Source organism: Halichoeres trimaculatus, unplaced genomic scaffold (assembly GCF_033239565.1).
Source record: "Halichoeres trimaculatus isolate MK-OKI-2021-1 unplaced genomic scaffold, fHalTri1.1 fHalTri1_scaffold_18, whole genome shotgun sequence".
NCBI lineage: Eukaryota > Metazoa > Chordata > Actinopteri > Labriformes > Labridae > Halichoeres > Halichoeres trimaculatus.
Window position 1 is genome coordinate 28,550,314 of NW_027437196.1, and position 19,225 is coordinate 28,569,538.

Genomic DNA, 19,225 nt, shown 5'->3' on the forward strand with positions numbered 1-19,225 from the left:
TTTTTATACTTAATGTTTACTGTTTCACCGAGCTCCCTTTAGCATCAAAGTTTCAATCCTCTGTGTAGGACTTGATAACAACCTGTGAGCTAAACTAAACTCAAGGCATCATTCTTAAATCACACAACAAAAAACATAAACCTCAGAGACAAAGGCAAATATTCAGAAGCAGAAGAAAACCAGCTTTATTGACAGTTGACCATCAGAGCCAGTTCTATCATTTCAGATACCAGAACATTTGATCTGGGAAAAAAAGCATCAAGTTTCTGCACACAGAGATCTACACTCATTCTTTAAACAATAAATAAAAAACTGGGTACGAGTCAAAAATGGAGAGCAGAGCAGAGAGCCAGATCTGAGACGGAAGAAGCTGAAGATGAATATCAATGAAGATATAAACCACAGCACACCTGATACAAACCGTTTTCCCTTTAAACCACACACCAGACAGACACAACAGTATCAGAGGTACCCAGTGAGAGCGTCCTACAGAATGAAACTGACAGTCACCCTTCAATTACACCTGCACACAAACTCCTCACATCCCCAAACGGAGAGACGGCTCCCTAACTACAGGGAGAAACAAGTGTGACAAGTTTAACATCACGACTCATATCTGTCCCTGTCCTATAAAAAAATAGAACTATTTCCTCTGGAGGTTGGTTCAAGTCTACACAAGACCAGCACTCCTGCAGCCTCCTTAACAACCATCATCACACTACTGCAAACTTCACTGAGCTCAGGAACAGATGATAGGATGGATCTGAGGAGAATCTCTGAGGTCAGACTGAAAAAGAAGCTGGACAAGTGAAGGTCACTCAGTCAGTCAGCGAACTCAACTCAAACTGCCACTGGAGCAATCCCCAGCTCTCTGAACTCGCCTCAGTCTAAAACCGCAGCTCAGCCACTGAGAACATTTTTGGACCATCAACAAAAACACTGAAGTTATCTGTAAGGGTGCATTTTCTATCCTCATGCTGTTTACAAAGAGAGAGCATTAGCTGCACGTGGTTTTCTGACATTAACAGTTTCACTTGTTTGTGCATGTGATGGAATTTAAAACTCTGCTCTTGATGAATTACAGGTGGATTTACAGCTGCTACAGGTCATTTATGTTTTCAGAAGCAACAATATTTAACAGTATGGTAGCTTAACATTTGGGGAAACATTTTTAAATATCTACTTTCAGCAATTTCCCTGAACATACAGTTTTGTAATTACATGAACTCAACATGAGGATGCTAAACAAAGGGGATGCTGTCTTTCAGTACCAATTAGAAAAAGACCCTAACACTGCTCAAGCTTTCATTACACGTCAATCACATTTTGTCTCCTGGGAAAAAAAAAAACGAGGTTAGCCAAGGGATGTTTCAGTGAGGTCATCTTTGACTGGCTCCATCATGGCCCCACTGATCTTGTTTTCATAACTTTTATGGTTATTTTTGTTTGACAGAATGTTCCTTTAATTCATATTCCTTGTGAAGTGTGAGCAGAGTGGGGACAAACGTCTCAGAGGCAGTCAGAGTCAAATGTGACCTGTTTCTCAAACACGTTCCAATGATATAATGTGATTAGAGGATGACTCCTCTTATAGCCTGACATACAGAGGTTCTGTTAAAGGTAACAAAGTCTTTTTCTTCATGGGTCTTCTCTGAAGTTTCTCTTCACACCTCAGCACAGAGAGAGCTGAAAGTAGGAGTGAGTTTCACCGTCCTTTGTGTAACCTTAAGTATTAAGTTCTCTAGGAGGTCCAGCGCCACCAGGCCACCTTCATACGGTCCCAGACGGCCTCTATAGAGTCAAAAGCAGGGCGTACATCCAGGATGGAGAACTGGTACGTGTCTTTGTTGATTTCACCGTCGTAGTAATCGATGACATAGCGCACCTCCTTCCCACAGCGGTCGACAATCCAGTCGTGGCGGTCGAAAGGCAGCTCATAGCTAAGACCAGAAGAAGTGAGATTTTAGAGAATTTAAAGTGGAAATAGACCAGAGAAAGAAGCAGCACACAAATAACAAACTTGACAAATCTAAGACACAAGAGCCATCCATCAGGGCAGCAGAACACCAAGACATGAGCTGTGCACCTCCATCTTTAAACTCTACTCCTCACTGTGCCTAACCACTGAAAAACACTTCTCAGTGCAGCTTCAGATCCACTGTGACATTAAGATTAGAGGTGACAGCACGTTTTATTGTAGAAGGAGGAAAAAAAAAGTGGACTTTTAGAGGATACCAGCTTTGCTTCATCAAGTCGCGTCCAGATGAAATGGTTTTTTTTTTAAAAAAAAGACTATTCTTCAGATATTTCTACTGCTTCGCTGCAAAAAACTGAAATATTTTCAAGTGTTTTTGTTTGATTTAAAAAAAAAATTGTCTTGTTAAACTCAAATTGTAAATGGTAAATGGACCAGTACTTATATAGCGCTTTTCTAGTCTCTCAGACCACTCAAAGCACTTTACACTGCTGGTCTAATTCACCCATCCACACCACATTCACACAGTGATTGTGGAGGTTTTCTATTGGAAACCATCAGTTTTATCTACCACATTCACACCCATCCACACACCACTGGCCAACAGTGGGAGCAATTCTCTTCCACTAAGCCATAGCCGCCGCAACTGGTCAGTCCAGAAAAAACGTCTTGTTTCAATTTATTTGATGACAAAAATTAGGTCTGAATTGCTTGAAACAAGTGAAAAAAAATCTGCCAAGGAACAAGAAAAATTTGCTCAAAACTTCAATAATGTCTTATACAAGTTACTTTTTTCTTGTCTCATTGGCAGATTCTTTTTCCTACTTGTTACACGCAATTCAGACCTCATTTTGTCTCTAAATATCTTGAAAAAAGACACTTTTCTGGTCTGGTCAGGTGACTGTGGCTCAGGTTAACTCTAAAAAACATTTTACTGAAATAAGTCCAAAACACTTAATAAGGTTTCACCTTTTCCCGTTTTCAGACTTCTTATGTCTTAAGGCAGGTACACAGCTCAGTGCAATGGGGCTGATTTCTGTCCCAATCTTCTCTTTACAATCAAAGCCAGCAAAGGCCCGATTGTTGGATGTTTCCAAATGTCATCATGTGTGATTTTTCTGTGGTGTGTGGTGTGTTAAGAGTGATTTTGTTTGGTCAGAGACGTTTTAAAGGCATCCAATTGAGAGATCATAGATAATGAACATGATTTATATTTGCAACTAAAAGTCCTGTAGTGTGTGGAGCGCTCTGAGAGGAGCAGAGCAGGTAAAGCACAACACGTGTAGTAGAGCTAAGCCAATCAAGACGTGAGCTGACTCAGCTGACTGACCAAAGAGGAAGTAAGAAATCCATCTGTAATACTTGTGATGACTTTATTCACCTCCAACTCGCACCGTTACGCATACAGCCCATGTCCCCATTTCTCTCAACTTTTTCCAATAATCGTTTTTCTTCACTTTATGTTTCTTTTTACATTTAAGAGGCCTTAAACAACCATCATTGCTCCCGTTCATCTATCAATGTTTGTTTACACTGAAGTCACATTTTACTAGACCAAATTTGAAATACTGAGCGTGAAGAAGCTGATACTCGGTTAGATGAATCGGTAGGTGTGTGGTTTGCTCAGGAGTGCACATCACACACTATAATATCAGAGGACAGAGATCTGTGTGATCTGTCTTTTGTTATCATCAAGTGTGTGCTCCCTAAATCTGTGAAGGTTTGAAGAATCCTGTGATGAGTGTCAGCCTTTAGTAAAGCATGCTTTAAACTTTAGGTTGAGAACTTTCAGATGGAAGCTTGAACTCGTTTTAGAGAAGGTCTGTTGTAGTCCCTCATCTCCATATCTTTGGTTCATGCCACTAAATAATGAAAAGGTTGCTGATTGTTTGCATTATATTTACTGTTCTTGGTAAGAAAACAACTAAATAACACTTCATTTTTGAGTTGGGGCCCTTTTTATATTGTGTGGCAATTCAGAGTGTACACATGAAAAAGAAGCTCACCCCATCCAGTGGCGGAAGCGAGCCCTGGGTGAGAACTCTTTGGCTTTCCCACCAAACCTCTTCAAAGTGGGTCCACATGGACATTCCCTGAAAGAAAACAAGAAAACAAACTATTGTAAGTCCATCAACGCCTCGGAATAATCAGGCACAGGTTTGTTCCTGAGAATCTATGAGTGAGACTAAGAGCTGCAGCCTCTGTTTGCAGAGCAGATGCTGAGTCCACTCACTGGGCGTGCATGGCCTCCCACTTCAGGATCTCCTGCCACGCCTGCTCGTTGTTCTTGTTGTGGATGTGAATGATGTTGGTCATATCCTGAGCACCAAGATCATCCTCTCGCCAGCGCCACCTGCAGCACAAAGAAGAGCATTACACAACAGTTCCAGCTCTCCTGAAAACATGTGGGTACCATGATCTTGGACGCCTAGTCTCAGGCTCAGATTAAAGCTCTCAGTCATGGCCAACAACAACAACCAAGGTGTGAGGTTAAGGCACTGTGAAAACATTGTGAACCAATGGAGGATTGTAAACAGACCTCCAAAAGCAATATTGTGGTGACTTTACCCTGGAGGGAGGGGTCACCTTTTGTGGCTCTGGTTATGAACCACAAGAAGATAAATCGAACTCTTCTGCTTTCAGGATGTGTGTCTAGTGTTTGAGTTCATTGAGGGATGCTGCCCACTTGCTGTACTGACCCTTTCCGTAGCATGGCGTTCCAGAACATCTGCTCAGACGGGTAAACCCAGTTCTTCTCCGTGTTGTGGCGAGGTATGGTCGACTCCTCTCTGTTGAGGGACAGGCTGAAAGGCTGGTCAGGGGCTGGAGTTTGGTTAGGAGGAGGCATCTGCACGAGGAAAGAATAGGTAAAAAAAGAAAACAGTGAATGGTGAATGGTGGATGTGTGAAATTTAAAACAAAACTAAAAACCAGATTTAGAGACCGGACGACGCATCATTCATCTTATTCAGAATAGAGCATATGCAACCTACAACAGGAAAATAACGAAAACACGGATGGTCCTGGCATAATTAATACTTTCGATCTGGGAAAAGGTTTTGAACAGTAGAAATGTCACATCTGTGACTGCCTTATTGTGAATCACCAATCAGTCAAAGTGACGCTTTAGTGAAATGACTTCAGGCTTTACTGAGTGTATTTCCACCCCGTAGCTGAAGGCCCCATCCCTCTTTGCTAAAGTGATGTGTTACCATGTTTGCAGGGTCGATGTCAGAGTTCTGGCCAGCTGCAGCCTTCATTGGACACTCAACAAACTCATAGGCCCGGTCCTGGTGAGCTGGACCTGGCTCTGCCTGGTGCATTGGACACTCTGATGGAGGAGACACTGAAGGAAAGAAGAGCACCTGGGTGAGGCGTAGAGTGTAAAACACCTGGAACAAAACTGGACTAAACATTTCATTATTAAACCCAGACAGGAAACGCTCTCAGGGTGTCATTAGCATGGTTCAGTCTTTGTTACCTTTTACAGGCTGAGCCTGATGCATTGGGCACTCTGAAGGTGGAGCCACTGAGAGATGGAGATGCAGATAACAGAACGTTAACACACGTTGAAGAACTCTCTAAAGAAGGACAGGAAATCATCTGATACAGCAAAAAGATAGAAGAGCAGGTAACAGTCTCACCTTTAACAGGTTTGGCTTCTTGGTGCATGGGGCAGCCCTGAGGGGGGGCAGCCATCATGGCCTCTGCTCTGACTGTAGGAGCAGTAGGTGTGGACATGGAGGCTCCCATCTTGTCCTGTTTTGTAACAAACACACACATAAATCATGAAGTCTTCACATACACTGTTGTCCTCCATAAAAGTCAGATGTGACATTGCTTCATGTCGTGTTTGTGGATAAGAGGACGAACCACGAAGACTACAACTGTGAAATCCAATAGAGCTGAGGCTTTAACATCTGCAGGAAGATGCTGAGGATTATCTATGAGCCAGTAAGGCCAATGCTATTCTGTTTGCTGTTGTGTGCTGAGTCAGCACACTAAGACTAATGGACACACTGATCTGTGAGGCAGGTGATGTAATGAGAATGTAGATGTAGTCAGTTTCAGTTTTTCATACATACTTAACTTGCAACATAAAGGCTCAATCCCAACCACCCCCTACACACTACCCCTTCACTACCAAGTGTCATTCCAAATGAAGTCACACTCCTGGCTGTGAAGGGCACTTTAATTGAAGGGGGAGGGTATAAACATGACCAGCAGGTATGGGAGGCCTTCTTCACTTCACCGGAAAAACAGAAAACCTCATCGCCAAGCAACCAAGAACCTCCCAGTGTATGGCTGTTACGCTGAGGCACAGATTGCCAGTCGCTATATCGCTGTCCAGGGTTGATCAGAGCTGTATGTTTCCGAAATGATGCTTAGATTGACACAGAGATAACAGTGACACACGTGGATTTTTATTGGGATGGGGCAGATACCTGCTGCCATGCCTACTGTGTGTGTGAAATGAGACTCATTCTCAGTTTGGAGCCGCACCAGCTATCTAGTTTTTTTCTTCTTTACAATCATAAAATCAGAAGCCGTAACAATGACAGGAGCTATATTATACTTTTAATAATTTGAAGTAATCCCACATGTCTATCAATGCTATTACCATCTGACATTTCCAATCAAACAAAAGAATTAATACTGCAAACTATGCTCACATTTTAAGTGCCAGGGCTTTATGATCAAATCAAACGTCAGCATAGAGTAAGGATGCTTGTTTGTTTAATCTTTTTAAACCATGCTTCTTGTGAGTTTCTGTTAGTGTGATAGAGGTGTGGGGAACATATTTGACACATGTGGCCAGGGCTTGACATTAACACCTGCCAACCCGCCAAATACGGGTGAATTTCAGCAGTGGCGGGTAAAACTGCTACTCCTACTAGCTACTTTGGCGGGTTGAATTATTTAATTGTAGTTTACTGAAACGGCATCTGAAATACTAAACCCACTGCAATATGAGACTACTACACTACAACTCCAATGAGCACTACCTACACACAGTGTTTGCTTATTGGTCCATTCACAAAGTCTTTAGCTGACATAACTGCTGACATAACTGCTGACAGGCGCTCTGACTTTCATCTACAGCCCCCGGCTGACATACAGTGACAGCTCCCGGTGTTCAACGCACCTGACATGATTTAGAAATGCACTCGCTTCTTTTTTCCTCTCTTTTATAAACAGATTCCGGGATCTAAGTCACAAACTAGCGCCAAAACTCCTGTAACTTTTTAAAAGTGAGGACATTCATTGGATGGAGCTCATTTAAGCTCACACTGCACCGATCTCACCAGCAACACTCACCTAGAGCAGGGGAGGGGGAGAGGAGAGGATCGCACAGGAGAAGAGAAACTGGTCACAGATATGAGGAGCTGAAGGAACAATGTTTAAACCTCCTAATATACAAACATTTATCAAAGTTATATTTTAAATTACATGTAAAAGTTCACTCTGGAAATACTGTTAACAAACCAAATTATTCTAAATAAATACGACTTATGGTCCAGTGTGCATTAAATATGTTGTTTTCTTCTTCATGACGCATTTTTTGACTGATACAACTTCAAAAAAAATGCTTGATTATACTACAGAGTGACTTATAGTCCAGAAAGTATGATACTTACTTTATTACTGGAAAAATGACTGTTGTAAATCAATAATTAAGCAGACAGTGTTTCTAGCTAGATTTTCTGTTTAGATTTTATCTTTTCAATTAACCTTTAACCTTTACAACTTCTTTAAATGCAATAATAAACTCCTCCATTTAATACTTTGTCTCAATGGACATCATATTTTCATATTAAAGGAGCACAACCTTCCACACAACAGTTTCAAAACTAAATACCAGATGATGACCTGCAGTGTCAAACATTGATGTAGTCTTGATTTGAGTGTGTACAGAGGTCATTCACATTTAAAAAGGTTGTAAATCTAGTTCGAGTAAACTTTAGCATGTCATTGTCAGCTTTAATCATATTAAACATAATTATCCAACAACAAAATGGTGGCTAGTGAAAATACTGAGTGGCTAGTAACTCTGGATAACCACTAGCCACAGTGGCTGGTGAGCAAAAAAGGTTATGTCGAGCCCTGCATGTGGCAGTTATATTTATATGTTTTCTCCTCCATTTCGCCGTTGCACTTCCTGTCAAAGTCGTCAAAAGTGTGCATCGATGCAGGCTCGCTGTTTAAGGGCTGAGTGGTCCCCCTCCGCACGGCCCTCTGTGTGGCGAACCTCCGCAAGAACAGGCAAACGGAGGGTTAGTGTGTAGAGAGAGTGAGTAGGGGGCAGTTTGGGAATGAGCCAAAGTGTGTCAAGTTTGTCACTTAAACTACTTTGACATTAATCTAGTGTTGCGAAGAAATTATTGGGGGAAAAGACGTGGTCAGCTGGTCACAGGTCAAAGTATTGCGACACATTGCCATGTTGATATTTTTTCACACCTCTAATCTAATCACTCTCGCAGTATATTCCTATATCCATTACAGCTGTGAGGGTTTGTATGCCTGGTTCTGTTTATTGAAGCACCCTGTTTTTCTGTGAGGTGGGGAGGGGTTCACTCTGATGTTACCCAGGGCAGGTCCTTGATATGTGCAATGCTGCTATATTCATCAATGGGCGTTTTTATCTCCTGATACATCACATTCACTGAACGCAATACTGACCTTTTAGGAAATGATGTTGTGAATGAGAAAGCTCAGTACTCTACTTGATGTAACTGTACTATGTACCCATTACTACTAACAATTATTAGACCTACAGACATCCACTGCGACAGATGGGTTACTGATTTAAAACATGGATTCAATATTCACCTGTCAATAGAGAGACAATTTAAACTGATAAAGCTCTAGCTTATCAAGAATTTGGGCAAAAAAAAATCTGCTTAAAGGGGAAAAAGAATGTTCGTCAAGCAAACGTGACACCTCCCAATGACAACTTTGAGCTAAAACACTTTGGTTTAGACAAACAGATGCTGGAACACATTAAACACAATGTCTGAGTAACATAAGGAGCATAACTTTATCAAGTGTTTGATTAAGCAGTAATTAAACGTGCATCTTCAGTCAAATGGGCTTCTATGTTTAAAATGAACACCACGATGTAGTCCCACTGACTGTAGGGCTGTACGCTACGATTCTATCCTTACTTAACCTCAGGATCGATGCTAGCCTGAGAGCTGCGACACGGCTCAGCTACACCTGGCTAACTGAAACTCACCGGCTAACGGTCTGGTAACAGTACAGATCTGAAAACTCCAAACACTCTCAACATTTCTATGTAGCACTGAAAAAACGGACAGACTAAATACCCATCAGTCTGCAAACCACACTGCTAACATTCGAGCACTTTCTACTTTCATAACAAGTTAGCCGTACTACGTAGCGGCTAGGCTAACGTTAGCTGATATGTTAACTACCTCTGTTGAACTAAAGATGTCAGTCATTTAAAAGTGAAATGTGATCATTTCACAGAGTTTTCCTTGTTTTCATCTAACAGTCCTACAGTGAGATGGAGTATGTAAAGAATAAGAGCACTAACCTTTAAGAGAACTCAGCAGGGTAGTGTTTTCTATCCGGTTTCTGTTCCAATGTCAACGTGCAGGACAGACGCTTTTACCCACAAGGAGTTGCACAACTCACACGTACGTGCTCCGTGACGTCATCACGCTGTTACGTAGCGTTAGCGTTGTGCAACTCCTCCCACTTGTATAAGGACGAATGACCCCTAAACTTCGTCTGGAATGGATCACGGACCCCAGTCTTATTGAATAATGTCTCACGAGTATTTATCTCTGAGTTCTTTGAGGGTTCTTCTACTCACTATTCACACTTTGTTTTAAATATTTTGTGTATCCCTTCCCTTTTGCTGTACGGGATTGCAGCTAAAAGGTTTTGTTGTGTATTTCATACAATGACAATCAAGCTTCTATCTATAACAGTAGCACTCTTTGACTAGTATGGTGGCTGAATGTATGTCCAAATTATAGAGACTGGGTAAAATAAATAGAGAGATAAAGGCAAATAATTCAAGTTGTTTTGCAGTGTATGAATATTTACAATTATTGTGAATGAATGAGTGAATAAATTCAATGAATATTATAGCTAGAGGAAATAAGCTGTATTTAGCCTGTTTGTCCCTGTGCGTATCGTCCTGAGTGCCCCTGACCGAAGGGTGCCGAACTTAGAGTCCCATATGGGATGTGTCATTTCAATTCAGATTTATGCTCCTTTAAATAGGTATAGTATTAGAATAGATGGTTCAGGACCACAAAAACCAACCATGGAACCAGAGTTATGGTCCCAGGACTCTCTCAGGGTTGATCTGGCAAACAGGTTACAGCCCTAACACAATGTGAAACCAACCCACACCAATAAAAAAACCTGAAGTCCAAATCTCAACCTCTCTGGAAACTCATGTTGAAAACCGTAAAACTATCAGAGACAAACCAAAAAAAAGGTCATAAACACACAACTGCACTGAATTAACAAGGTTTCACAAACTGCTCCAAACAAAGACTTAAATCAGACAACCAAATACCCACAGATTGCCTTCCTGGTAATGGCGTCATGGCAACCACAAAACTAGTTTATCCAATACCAGCCTGAAATATGGGAGAACACACATGTATCCAACATATAAATCAAGCTAACTAATGATGCGAGTGCATGGACACACCACTTTATTGAAATGTGTACATTTTTATTTTTTCCACATAATAGCATCTAATTGTCATTATTGTCGACAGAATATTTTCAAATTGTGTTCAAATTCTATCAACCTGCCCCGTACTAGATTTTTCAAGCCCAAAGTGTTCAGAGATGGAAACTCTAATCTCCAAACTGGCTACACTGACTTTTGTTTGAAACCCACAGGTATAGCAAATAAAATAAAGTGTGAAAATAAGCTATGTTCTTGTTTTGGAAGTAAAAGCACTTTTTTTTATTTTTATCTGCACTCAATGCTCTGTTAGAATATTTTTCTCCATTGTGTATTAATTTATTTATGCACTTATTTATTTATGTATTTATTTTTACTTCTTTGTCATAAATTTGGGTATAAAATCATGAAAGACCCTTTTGTCACACCAACCACATCAGCTTTAAAAGTGTTGGTTTTGCAGTATCTTCATTGGACTTAATCAGCCTGCTGTTTCTTAATGGCACAAATGATATGCTAACAGCACTTTACATAATAAGCGTAAATTTGGTTTTTTAAATCAAAAATTATTTGACACCTTTGAGAAGTATGAGTAAAACATTCACTTCAACTGTCTCATTTGAATTACTCACTAAAGGCATCCTGTACTATAGTTTCTGACCACTAGATGTCACTAAGAGCACCTCATTGGTTGAACTTTTCCACAGTAGTGTGTTCACTGTGGCCCAGTGTTAGATTATACAAAGTGTTCACCATCTAATGCTTGCTTTGCACAGCTTTCACTAAGGTTATATGTGATATAAACAGACATATGCTTCAGTAATTATTTAATTTATTATTTTACTCAACTATCACTGTGTGGTAGCTTCTTTAAATGCCTGTGGCCATACCACCTTTGTCATAGAGATGCCTGCTGTCTTCATTGGACCTATAGAGCAGAGTTAGGCGCCTTTCTTTGTTCCAGTATTTAAATGTTTTTAATCCTTCAGTTATCTTTCAACAACCAATAATCTTTTACCTTGATTGACATGTTTAAGGTCAACCTCACATAATTGGAGTGAACCACATTCTGCCCATATCATATCAGGTCTAATTTAGTGACGTCACCATGTGGGTATCAATCCTTCTCTTAGCTCCAAGCTTCTGAACTCAGGCTGTAATCATACAGGGAAGTCTCATTGTCCCGGGTTTGGTTCTGTGAGGTACCTGTTGCACACAAAACCACACCAGAAAATCTTTGAGTGAAGGAATAATTTTTGTTGTTTATCATCACTAGCTGAGAAAGAACAGTAAAGTTTTAAGATGTCTTTTCAGAACTCAGGCTTACCAGCACACAGTAAACTTATCATCAGACTCCATAAGTTTACTCAGAGCTATAAAACAGCACAGTCATCCTTTACTGTTGTTTAATTTGTTTATTTTTTTTCCAGAATATCACAGATGTCAGCAGAGGCCTCTCTATGCTTAAAGCTTTCTGGTTGTAAACACCATGATTGGAAAAAGACCTAACAGCGGGACTTCACTTGGACACCAGTGGATATTGCTTTGGGTTTGGCTCTATTATTTGTTTGTGTGTGTAATTAATCTGAGTTCTCGCTGCGCCTGGAATGAGAACACAAACTCTACGAAGAGTAAAAGTCTTCCTGAAGTGTTCTGGGAGAAGTCTCGATGCTGTTTGTTCTAATCGAATTGAGTGGTCCCGCATCAAGTTGCAGGTTTTATTTTCAGGACTAATGTGTATCAGCTGTCTCAGGACTACAATGCCTTTTACCAAGCAGCAACTGAAGATCTGATAACGCATGAGATCTTTCCCTCTCCTTTAAAAGACTGAACATTCAAATCACAGTCCCCATCTCTGAAACCCCTCCAGATTGAAATTTACAAAGCTATGTGAAACTTTACACCAGTCACACTGATTAATACACCACTTTTCACACAGGGTGCTTCATGCATGTTGAGCAGTCTGGGGCGGAAGAGTTTCCTAATTTGTTCCAGAAATCCAACACATGTACGGGCCACATTCAGCGAGTCGGCGCCAAAAATGGAACTCTTATCCAATGGTGGCACTCTGACTCATGGAGGCTGTGTGTGTGTGTGTGTGTGTGTGTGTGTGTGTGTGTGTGTGTGTGTGTGTGTGTGTGTGTGTGTGTGTGTGTGTGTGTGTGTGTGTGTGTGTGTTGGTGCGACCGGATTATCGGGTCATTTTATCGGTTTACGTACCGACATTACCAGGACACCACCGGATTATGGGGACACCTCAAGTGTCCCGATAAGTCGAGCAGCGTAGACGCATTGTAGACAATGCCAGCAAGCGCCTCGTGCTTTTTCTCGACATGTCCTGACAAGTACGGAAATCTGACTTTTTTGTGTCTCACACACAAAGTCATACACACGGAAAAATTTTGGCGCCATTTGGTTTTCATACACAAAAACCGGATATTCACACACAAATTTAGCACAGTTCATTGGTTTAGCGCTTTCGTGATGTTCTGCTCAGTGATTTGCTGCTCTCGACGTCAATCTGGGAGGCTCCTGCACCGTGATTGGCTTCGCAGTCTGCTGCTGCAGAGACTCACGGAGAGCAAAGATGGCCGCGATTTAAATGGACTAAGGTAAGGGAAATGTTTGGTTTGTCTTCTACAAGTTTGAATTTAGTAAATTTACTGCTGTTTTCATGTTTTGGACATTTACTGTGCTTATTCAGTCTGTTGTATGGAGTTGACCTGCTGTGCTAACGTAGTAGCTAACGGTCTGTTCGTGCTCTCCTGCAGCCATGTGTGGAGATGTGTTCCCAAGTTAAACTTTTCAAAGCTATCAGTGAGTGAAAAAGGCTTTAAACTTAGTCTTTGAGACAGGACACATAACAGAGGTAGGCTATGGATAAAAATGAGTAAGTCTCTCTAGCTTCATTCAGTACTACCTTGCTCAAACAACAACAAAAAAACCTTCTGAACTAGCGCCCCTTTTTTGATTCATAAATCATTAAATATTCATCCCACCTACGCATAGAGGCCATGGTTAAGGTCTCAATAAGCTAAGCTTTCCGAGGATATGTGTTGTTTGTTTGTGGACCAAGGCTTCTTGAAGATAGAAGTGTTTAAAGTTGTGTCGGGTTTTGCTCCTGGTCAGATCAGCTATTAGTGCGCCGCTCACTCTCCCCATTTATTCTGTACCTCGCTCGACCAAAAAAACCGACTCTTAACCAGCGCCCCGTTTTTGATTCATAATTCATTAAATATTCATCCCACCAACGTGAGGAGGCCATGGTTAAGGTCTCAATAAGTTAAGCTTTCCGAGGATATGTGTTGTTTGTTTGTGGACCAAGGCCTCTTGAAGATAGAAGTGTTTAAAGTTGTGTCGGGTTTTGCTCCTCATCAGATCAGCTGTTAGTGCGCCGCTCTCTCTCCACATGCATTCTGCACCTCGCTCGACCTGAAAAATCCCCTCTGTACCAGCACCCAGTTTTTGGTTCATATTTCATTAATTATTAATCCCAGCAATGTGTGGAGGCCATGGTTAAGGTGTCAATAAATTAATCTTTCTGGATATAAACATTTTTAGTTGGTGAGCCAAAGCCTCATGAAGATAGAAGTGTTTAAAGTATGTTGGTTTGCTTCACGTCAGCTGAGATGGAGCAGGTGAGACATGTTCATCACTGATGATGATGATTTGGAAATAGAAATGTGTTAATGATAGGTTTTAGACTAAGGCTAAGGGAAATAATGGTTTTTGTTTTATTTCTTGATCTTTGCCTCTGTAATCGCTGTGTTTTCTTCTCTTAACTTCTAGTTTTCAGCGTTGTAATTGTTTCTTAGTGTTTCTGGTTCCCTCTGTGTCTGCACACTTCTCAGTGTCAAGTTTTTATTGTTCCCTGTTTTATTTTGTAGTCTTTGCCCCTGTGTGCCTCTGGGTTTTGCTTCCTGAGTTTGTCCTTGTGATGACCCTGATCATCCTCACCTGTGTGTCCTTTCACAGGTGTGTCTGATTGCCCCTGTGACTTCAGTCTCTGTGTTTCTCTCCCTCTTGTTGTCTGTGCACTGTAAAACCTTTGCCTCCTGTGTCACCAGCCTCCCAGTGATTTTTCATTTTCAGTTGGATTTTGTTTAAGTTTTATTTTTGCCCATTTTGGTAAATGAAATACTTTTTGTTTAATCTGCAACGTGGTCCTTTTTCCTTTTGAGTTTTCTTTTGTGCGACAGAGGTAGCTGACCCTTAAGTCACTTAACTAAATAAGTTTGTTTGAGGCAAAGCTTAACTAAGAAAAGTGTCTCCATGAAACATCAGGTCCCCTAAAGGTCACATCAGATCAGTCTACTGAGATGAGGGAGGGGGCTGAATGAAAAAACATGTAGTTTTGTGGTGGTCAAAAACTCAGGGAATAACTGACGTGTAAATGTCAATGAGGGAAGACAGGTTTTGTTTGCCTTTAAATGTTATTAGCTTTAAATACCAATAAAGTTGTAGAGAAAGGTTTATACAAGTTTTGGCCTTTGCCTATTTCTCTGTTATGCATATAAAGTAAAAATCACAGGATAGAGAGCTGCTTTTCTTGGGATGAAAGGTGTCAGGTTAGTCCACCATATTTAGTCCTGACAATGCAATTTTAGAACACTGCCTACCCTCCTGGTTTTGTGAGACTGATCTAACTTTGCTTCCATAATATTCAGTAGCTTTTATGAGTAGGGTGCGTATTACCGATGGTGCTTATATCTACCAAACTACCACTATATATTTATATGTTTTAAATATTACTGAAGGATTTATACATTCTAAACGTTTACAACCCATCATCCATTTACTAAAGTATGTCTGAAATTGAATGCTATTGTCTTGGCATAACAGCAAAGATGACTGAGAGGAGGAGCAGCAGCAGGGGATACTCCTGAACAAGATGCACCGGAACATATCATTGAGGGAAGGGATTAAGCTCTTCAAGAAGGAACATTTGTCGACAACTTTAAAGGTAAGTTTTTCACTCATTATATTGAAGTTTGTCTTTCTTTGTGTCATAGAATTGCTATTGTAGCCTGGTGTAAAAGTTAGGAATTAATAAAAGTTAGTTCTTAATAGAGTAAGATCAACTTTGGCCCTAAGATATGACATCAGTCAAAATGCGACTCTTTTCACCAAAATGTATTCTGATTCATCAGAGCAAAATATTAGAATCCATCAAAACTGATGAATTCTGTGATGATTTCATGAAGAATCCACAGGCTCTGAGGCTCAGTGGAATTTGAGGTCACTCTTAAAATTCTTAAATACATATGAGAGGGTTAGTTTCAAAGCTCCAAAGTTTCCTTCTTTCCTCCACTTGCGTGGTTTACTTGTGTCTTAGGACGCGGCCACACTGGCCCTCCAAAACGTGCTGTGCTTAAGCACGATTGCCCCCCTGCAGCGCTGATCCCCAGCTGGAGAGTACGGCTGGCAGTCACACTACCCCAATATGAACCAGACTTTAGCGGGTATCAACACGCACACAGCCCGCCTACGTCATCGTGAAGCATCTGTTTACATGAAGCGCGATCTCATCAGAGTCAGCACAATGAGACACAGAGAGCACTGCTACAACTTAAGAGACTTTTGGACTTATATTAAGTCGTTTTCTCCGGCACAACCCGCGCTCGCGGTGATTATACGTAATGGATCGCACGTGCTGTCCGCGTGCTTGTGCTCGTGCATGAAGTAAACCGTGCCGAAGCCCACCTCTTTGAAGCATGCCGAAGCACGGAAGGGAATCGTGCTTGAGCATGGCACAGTTGCAGTCACACTTGCTGTTCCAAACGTGCTTTACGGCTGAAGCGTGCTTAGGCACGGCACGATTGGCCAGTGTGACCGCGTCCTTAGTCCCTCCCACCAGAGATGCAGGAGAGAGACCCAAGGAAATGAAGAGAGGGGAGAGGAATCGTGGCGATTTGTTTTAAGAGCATTGAGACATCCTTTCCTCTGGATGTATTTCATTGATGACAGCAGCAGCTGATCACCTCTATATCATCTGTCAGTCAGCTCTAACAGCTGTTTGTGTGTCTGCACATGTGCACTGTAATAACTAATAAGACAAACAGTAACAGAGCTTTGTTTGTCCCTGTGATCTGTTTAACACGTTCCCATGGAGAAAACCTGCTCTCTGTTTATTCTGTGTGCTGTTTAGAAGCACACAGATCACTTTACCTGTAAAATGCATCATTTTTAGAGTAATTATTCAGTCTTTATCTAGATCATCATTGTTAACTCTGATCCTTATTAATATAAGCTAGTTTATTGTGTCAGTGTTTGGTATTAAACTCTTGTTACATTGATTTCATGATGGATGTGTACAGTATTTTGTGCTTTAAACTCACAAGAAACACTTTTTTTAATCCCAGCTCTATGACCTGTTACCGATCAATCCTCAGTGCCTGTTTTCAGCTCGTCTTTTCTCTCATTAAACTCTGTTGTGTTTGTGAAGTTTCATGTAGAGAAGTCTGAGCCGCTGCAGCGTCCGATCAGATAGTGATATTCCAAATGGGGGCGTGTCTGTCAGTGAAGAGACTTCAGCAAAGCCAGCTCTCCTGTTTCCTCGATCATAGCTCCTCCGGTCAGTCTTCTTCTGCCTCCCTCCTCTCTCCTCCGAGCACAATTATCACTTTGGGACAGCATTAATATGGCGACTTGGAAAGTACTCTTTGTGGCACAGAGGAGAGAGGAGACTGTAGTTTATTGCTTTGAGACACACTCACAGTGACATTTTTGGGCTGTGCTGCAAAGGTGGCTGGTTTTATTTGGCCTACTTTCTCATTGTTTTCTCTGCTGCAGCCACTGCCTCCTGTCCTTTTGCACTAGCACTTGCAATGTCTCAAAGCGATAAACTACAGTCTCTTCTCTCCTCTGTGCCACAAAGAGTACTTTCCAAGTCGCCATATTAATGCTGTCCCAAAGTGATAATTGTGCTCAGAGGAGAGAGGAGGGAGGCAGAAGGAGACTGACTGGAGGAGCTATGATCGAGGAAACAGGAGAGCTGGCTTTGCTGAAGTCTCTTCACTGAGAGACACGCCCCCATTTGGAATATCACTCTCTGATCGGACGCTGCAGCGGCTCAGACTTCTCTACATGAAACTTCACAAACACAACAGAGTTTAATGAGAGAAAAGACGAGCTGAAAACAGGCACTGAGGATTGATCGGTAACAGGTCATAGAGCTGGGATTAAAAAAAGTGTTTCTTGTGAGTTTAAAGCACAAAATACTGAACACAACCATCATGAAATCAATGTAACAAGAGTTTAATACCAAACACTGACACAATAAACTAGCCTATATTAATAAGGATCAGAGTTAACAATGATGATCTAGATAAAGACTGAATAATTACTCTAAAAATGATGCATTTTACAGGTAAAGTGATCTGTGTGCTTCTAAATAGCACACAGAATAAACAGAGAGCAGGTTTTCTCCATGGGAACGTGTTAAACAGATCACAGGAACAAACAAAGCTCTGTTACTGTTTGTCTTATTAGTTATTACAGTGCACATGTGCAGACACACAAACAGCTGTTAGAGCTGACTGACAGATGATCCAGAGGTGATCAGCTGCTGCTGTCATCAATGAAACACATCCAGAGGAAAGGATGTCTCAATGCTCTTAAAACAAATCACCACGATTCCTCTCCCCTCTCTTCATTTCCTTGCGTCTCTCTCGTGCATTTCTGGTGGGAGGGACTAAGACACAAGTAAACCACGCAAGTGGAGGAAAGAAGGAAACTTTGGAGCTTTGAAACTAACCCTCTCATATGTATTTAAGAATTTTAAGAGTGACCTCAAATTCTACTGAGCCTCAGAGCCTGTGGATTCTTCATGAAATCATCAGTATAAAAAGAATTGCACATCGCCTAATGAGATTGGGCGGCTGTGGCTCAGTTGGTATTAAGGCATGTTGTAACTGTAAGACTGCAAGTTCAATTTTAACTTCAACAGTCAAGAGTCTGTCCTGGTTAAGCAAGATACCTTACCTCAAACTGCTCTTGGCAGCTGTTCTGCCAGGTATAAATGTGAGTGAATGGAATAATCTTTGTGATGTGTAGAAATTTGTCAGCCTGTAAATTATTTTCTACCTCACTGAATCCTACTTTTTTTCCTCAATCTCAACTTAGTGATAGCATTTTGAGAGACAGTGCATTTTCCCTTTGCTATTTCAGGCACCTTGTGAAGAGCAAAGTGACCTGAAGGTCAATGAAAGTGAGCCAGCACCAAAATAGGCAAGTACTAACTCGGCTTAATATGTCAAAAATGTTATTGGCCCTTTGGGTATGTATTCTGGGCTCACTACTCCTGTCTTTCTTCTTCCCTGCTGAAATATTAGCTAAAATTTCTGCTATCAACATGGCCAGTGTCATGATATATTGTTTGTTGAATCAACGAGAATTGTTTTTGCTTCAAAAAATTTCAAATTTGGTTTTGTCATTGGCTCACACAGGAAGCCTTGGTGGGAGTGATGCTGAGATGACAGGGGTCAGTCCTGGTCCTGGGCCATTGAAGGTGGTCTATACATGGTAAGTTGCCTGTATTTTTTGAATGTCATGCTTTTACATCCAATCATAAT

General features: G+C 41.2%; 1 protein-coding gene across 1 annotated transcript; it reads right to left on the reverse strand.

Annotated features, from left to right (window-relative positions):
* Positions 1-206: 206 nt before the first annotated feature.
* Positions 207-9,666, reverse strand: hccsb (holocytochrome c synthase b). Its single transcript, XM_074693999.1, has 8 exons — positions 9,534-9,666; positions 5,620-5,734; positions 5,457-5,504; positions 5,188-5,321; positions 4,675-4,823; positions 4,209-4,328; positions 3,982-4,068; positions 207-1,940 (listed from the first exon to the last, which is right to left on the reverse strand). The coding sequence occupies exons 2-8, from the start codon at positions 5,726-5,728 to the stop codon at positions 1,742-1,744; spliced, it is 846 nt and encodes a 281-aa protein (XP_074550100.1). The 5' UTR covers positions 5,729-5,734; positions 9,534-9,666; the 3' UTR covers positions 207-1,741.
* Positions 9,667-19,225: the final 9,559 nt, after the last annotated feature.

Coding starts and splice junctions, on each gene's coding strand:
- hccsb (XM_074693999.1), bottom strand. CDS start 5,728: ATGGGAGCCTCCATGTCCACACCTACTGCTCCTACAGTCAGAGCAGAG. Junction 4,824..5,187: donor ACATCGACCCTGCAAACATG/GTAACACATCAC, acceptor TTCCTCGTGCAG/ATGCCTCCTCCTAACCAAAC. Junction 4,069..4,208: donor TGGGAGGCCATGCACGCCCA/GTGAGTGGACTC, acceptor GTTTTCTTTCAG/GGAATGTCCATGTGGACCCA.